Source organism: Carassius auratus, chromosome 34, assembly GCF_003368295.1.
Source record: "Carassius auratus strain Wakin chromosome 34, ASM336829v1, whole genome shotgun sequence".
Classification (NCBI taxonomy): Eukaryota; Metazoa; Chordata; class Actinopteri; order Cypriniformes; family Cyprinidae; genus Carassius; species Carassius auratus.
Window position 1 is genome coordinate 18459068 of NC_039276.1, and position 5980 is coordinate 18465047.

At 39.7% G+C, this 5980-nt stretch overlaps 1 protein-coding gene across 1 annotated transcript; it reads left to right on the top strand.

The window, feature by feature from the left end:
- The first annotated feature begins 467 nt into the window (after positions 1-467).
- On the top strand, positions 468-2958 carry LOC113053434 (complement C1q-like protein 2). Its single transcript, XM_026218451.1, has 2 exons — positions 468-1272; positions 2377-2958. Exons 1-2 carry the CDS (start codon positions 703-705, stop codon positions 2554-2556), a joined length of 750 nt encoding a protein of 249 aa, XP_026074236.1. The 5' UTR covers positions 468-702; the 3' UTR covers positions 2557-2958.
- The last annotated feature ends 3022 nt before the right edge of the window (positions 2959-5980 follow it).

The following is a 5980-nucleotide window of genomic DNA, read 5'->3' on the forward strand; positions in this document are numbered from 1 at the left end:
GATGCTTTGATTTATATCAGGGATGTCCAAACTCAGTCCTGGAGGGCCGGTGTCCTGCAGAGTCTAGCTACAACCCTATTTAAACACACCTAAAATGGCTCAGAGGATGGTGCACTCTACACCTCAGTTATGCAAAAGTGACGGTGCACAGACACCATCATTATGGAAGGAGTGATGGACATATCCATACAACATTATCCATTATAAAATGTGCATAGAACTAAGAATGGGCTAAACTAAAATTTGTTATGAATGCCAATGAACACAATTACAAGTCAGTAGAAAGAAGTGGGTTAAAACCAATTCTGTTGAACGAGAGCATATGTCTGGTTACGCTCGGATCATTCTCTATACTTATTTAGAGCTTCGTTCATCCAAACTGCAATCATGTTACGTCAGTCTGCGCATCTTCTCTCTCTGCGCGCAACCTTAGCCGCTCCGGCGCGCGCGCAAAGCCAATAGTTTATCTGACAACTCTGGCACAGACAGTGCTATTCTGCCAGAGGTCACAAGAAGGAGATATATCACATTTCTGACTGTGACATTTTTATATACATTTAAAGGAAAGATAGTATTTTTCCCATTGCCGCCCTTTCCAGTCCGCGTGTCACCATTTCCTCCAAAAACGAGCCGGACTTTTTAGCGCGAGCTTCCCGGGTGCTCCACAGCAAGCGAATAATTGGCGCGGTCGTGGGCATCGTCATGATCGTGGCGCTGGTCATCGCAGTTCCGCTTCTGGTCCAGACCTCAGTGGTTTCAGCGCACTACGAAATGATGGGCACTTGTCGGATGATCTGTGATCCGTACAACCCCAAACCGAGCGCCACGGCGCTGGAGGTGATGCAGGATCTCAGTGCCATCCCACCATCTTTCGCTCAAGGGACTAGAGGGGATCCGGGGCGTCCGGGCAAACCGGGACCCAGGGGTCCACCTGGCGAACCGGGTCCACCTGGTCCAAGGGGACCACCTGGAGACTCCGGCAGGCCTGGATTTACCAACATCACATCGGGAACGGCTAGGACTGAGACAGGAGACGTTGGTCCAGTTTTGGGGAACAACAAAATCGCGTTTTATGTGGGTCTCAAGAACCCTCACGAAGGCTACGAGGTGCTCCGCTTTGATGATGTTGTGACAAATGTGGGAAATCACTATGATCCCACTACCGGCAAGTTTACGTGCCAGGTGTCGGGGATTTACTACTTCACCTACCATGTGCTGATGCGCGGAGGGGACGGGACGAGCATGTGGGCAGACCTCTGTAAAAATGGACAGGTATTTCTACTACGTTTACAGGAGCAAAACAGCAACACATGATGCGAATTAAGGCTAATTGAGTCTCGAGTCACTCAAAAGGGCTCAAGAAAAAATATGGTGGGTCTTAAAGAACATTATTTCCCAAGGTATAGACAGCGTTCCGCACAAAAGTTAGACGCAACGCGCCGCGTTATTAATCGCAGTTCATCCATAAGTCATTATTTATCACTTCGTTCTACATTTCACATCACATTTTCATAACAGATAAAACTGTATAAATATATAGTAAGGTGCCGAGAGACAATGAGATAGCCTACGCGAGATTTTGTCAAACGTTCAAGGCTACTGACAGAAATTATTGTAAAAAGTTGACTCTAGTTCGACTATAATTCGCACACTGATAAAACAGAATATCAAAATAGTTTTACACAATTACTTTGATATGATTCAAATGCATCGACTGTCATGTAACCGCTCATGGTGTGGTGATGACGCGTAACAAGATCCAGGACTGATGCGTTGGATGTGACCGTATTCAGACATGTTCTGTTATTTTATATAACAAAATCTGAAAAAGTGGTGTAAGCATGAATGACATGAATGACTTCTTATCTGTTTTCATTGATTTGCAACTAGCGTTGAAGGCAAAAGGTCTGAATCTCACTGGTTCTCTGGGGGATATAATAAACACTTCAGCAATATGAGTTCGACTGCTCTTGATCTCCTAATGCAAAATGTATTTTATTGTACGATGCATAGCCATCGTATGCTACAATAAATTACGATTTGCATTATAAAGAGCAGTCGAAAGCAGGCATATTGTGCATTAATAACAAAACATTGGCTGTTGTTGCTGCAAACAGGAGGTGAATACATGTATGATGCGTTAAAATAAGTACGCTACTGGTACAGTAATAATAAACAAATAATTTGAGTTATTATTAATCATTATTTTTATTATAAGTCATGCCTTTCTTAATTCTTTACCAAAACTAGCAAAACGACAGGGTGTGGTTTATTCCTCCTTATTCACAAATATTAAAACAAGACCAAAAGAGAAGTTTTATTTCTAATATACAGACTATCATGGCACTGAATGACATTCTGCGTGTCTCTGAACAGGTTCGGGCGAGCGCCATCGCGCAAGACGCCGATCAGAACTACGACTACGCGAGCAACAGTGTTGTGCTGCACCTGGACTCTGGAGACGAGATTTATGTCAAACTCGACGGCGGAAAGGCTCACGGAGGAAACAACAACAAATACAGTACATTTTCTGGTTTCATTCTGTATCCAGACTGAGCTGCATGGCACCTGCTGCGTCTCAATCTGACTGTTAATGAATCTCCTCTCTCCGCGAGGCACTTCATTCTCATTCCTGTCCGTAGTGTCGCTGGGAATATAAGGGTCATCTGAACTCAGCGCCAGTGTGAGAATATGCTGTCAAAATTTGTCCCCTTCTGTTTAAAGATGTCTATGTTTGGCTATTATAACCAATTAAATGAAACGCGTTAATTATGGACAAGGATTGTAAACAAGATATTCATATATGCATTGTTCTCTAGGTGATTTTTTTTTTGCTCAAATTAAAATATTTTCCTGCATTTATGAGCCCCTAGTGGACCCCAGTGTGATGCAATTTCTGGTGTAAGCTAAATTTGTTTTATGTAGACATGGACAAGCATATCTTGCTCTAAATCTGGACAAGTACACACAAAAAGGTTTTAAACATTTCAGATTCTTGAAAAAAAAATAATAATAATAAAAAAAAAATTGGAAAGCTCACCCAAAAAAGTTATGTCGTCATTTGTTTATTCATGTTTCAAACCTTAATGACTTTCTTTATTTTGTGTAACCCAGAAAGAGATATTTAGTAAACTGTCTCAGCTTTTCTTTCCCATAACAATTAAGGTCAGTGGGGTCCAATGTTATTCGTACCCACAGCATTCTTCAAAATATCTCTGGTTACAACAGAAAGAAAATCATCAGGTTTGGAACGACCCGAGGGTGAGTCAGTGATTGAGGGATCTTTTTTATTTATATTTAGTTATGCCTTTAAACTCCCAAATTAAAATCAACTGCAGATGACTTTATTTTGAAACATAAAGCTGATTAGTGGAGTATTAGAGTGCATTTTCAGTTTGTATTTAAATAACAAGCCAGTGTTTGTGTGTTTTAATGGTCCAGCAGTGTACTCCGGGTCTTGACGTTTGACCTCACACAGGTTCTTCTGAGATACTCAGCGGTAACACACCTAATATAATGAGTATGCCAAACAGCACTGAATGAGAAAATGATTTCTAGTGCAATCAACCAAATAAAGCCCAATGCATTAAAATGGCCAAAATTCCAACCACCGACACCACTCTGAGTGCGAGTTATTCTGGTGTGCTTTTTGATTGGTAATTGGTGCCTGTACATTCAGATGTTTTATGTTCTGCAATACATGGAAGGTTAATAAACGTCCTCAAACAACAACAGCGTGTCTGTTAATCCAGCCGACACTTGGCTTTATATATCATGAGCCTTCAGAAATGCCTGATTACACACAGCCATTAAGATCCAGCATGATGAAGAACAGTAATATGACATGTAAACATGGCTTTTTCTTTCACACACATCTTTTACAGCCACAGGTTTAAATATCAGACTTTTTACTCAACACACTTACAGCAACTTGTGCTTGTCTTGCTAGGACCCTACTAATCTAGTTTGATTTGTTTGCATAGTCTGATTGCATGCCAGAGCCTCTAAATCCTAAAGATTTGCTGGCTTTGACTAATGAGACAAATTTTATGATTGTTCACACAACCTATGAATTCAACTGATTCCGTAGAATACCTGAATTATTCCGTTTTTGTCTTGGATTATTTGTTTGAAGTATTTGGCCGGCCACCCATCTGTGTTAAATGTTGTATAGTACTGAGTGACAGTTCGGAGTGGACTTGTGTAGGAACACGGCCCTTGATAAGCTTTTATTAGTCTGTGTATGTGTGTGTGTAAGTGCGATCTGATCCTCAGGATCGTGTGAGGGGGCACAGCTGGTAGTTACAGAGTGACAGAAAACTAAGCCAGGGGGCTCACATCACTTTTCCTTCTCATTCTCCCCCTTGCTCATTTCTCTCAGCTCCTCCGCTGCTCTTTAAAATATAACAGCACACACACACACACACACAAACACTGGAGCATCTGGCTAACAGACCTGTCACACTGTGTGGCATTACACGGCTTTCAGGGAGTCAGCAGGAGTAAACACACGCACACACACTCCAGTAATTATATGCCATCATTCAAAGCATCTCCGTCACAGCAACTTTATTTCATCATTAGACCTCACGGACAAACACTCTGCTGACACTTCATCCAACTTAACCGCTCATCCTCACACCGAGTCTCCTACACAATCACACATCTCTGTTAAACATCTCAATTGAGATACACCTTATCGTTTTTATTACTGATGTCTAAACAAAAGAGATGAATAGTGTAATAATAATACAAATACTATGAAAAACGTCTTATTTTTGCTTTGCATTTTTAAAATCAAAACCTTCAATGTTAAGTATGTTTTTTGAGCTATTAAAATGTCTTTGGGGTTCAAATACCTTTTAAAATGTTGCACTGAACCAGTAGAATTTATGAAGTTAGACCACAGGTAAAACAGATTCTCATTAATAGTACTCCAAACACATTAAGAGACTATATGAACATTTTTAATTGAAAAATCAAACACGTTTGATCACTCCTAACCAGTTAAATTACAATATAAATCTGTATTATTTCCACCAAAATATTAGTTAAACCAAAGCACGTTTTAAGGGTATCGCAGGGAAAAGGGCATCTAGTGAAAATGAATCTGCTGTATGTCAAGATACATACGGTCCCCGAAGTTAAAGACACTTGCAATTAAATTTAACACAAATATACAGTACATGCTGTCTATCACTCATTATACCTTTCTCTCTAATGCGCAGCATGCCTCAGCCAATCAGAGGTTAAAAGGCCAAGCACTCCGCTCTAACGCATGCTAAAGAGCGACACCAACACACACACTGCTCTAGATTTTCAGACAGAATAGAGGAAATGTGATACATTGTTGAAGTGCAAAGGTAGATAATAATATTCTTCACACCTTTAAACCTTTAAACAACAAATTTTAACCACAGATTTTACTATCAACCTTAGTCCGCTTTACAATAACAAATGAATGGAGAAAGGCATCACTTATCTAAATCACCTGTTTCCTGGTAACACCTTTGTCACAGTTACAGAATTAATGCAGAAATGTAATTTAGCGAACAGTGTTTTACTACCTACAAATCATGAATTCTATTAAAACCACTACTAGAATCCAATATAACACAACCTCCCTCGATTCTTAAACATATAAACATTAGTAGTCATTCAGTAAAGACGCTTACAAAACTATACACTTTATTATCGTCTATAGATACCAATACTGCATGTATTTTTATTTTTATTTTGTTTTAGAAAAAGAGAATGTCCCGGACTATACATGGCATCTAATTTGCATATTAATGTGCTCTCGGGCAAAGCATAATAAAAAGAATCGTGATAATGGGAGTATTAACATGGCAACATTGTCGTAAGAATATTTCATAGAAATATTGATATATAATTTATTTCCATATTGACTAAGTTGTGTATCCTCGAAATGCCTGATTAACATTATGTTTGTCCTGGTGTCCTGTTATGCCAGGTTTCA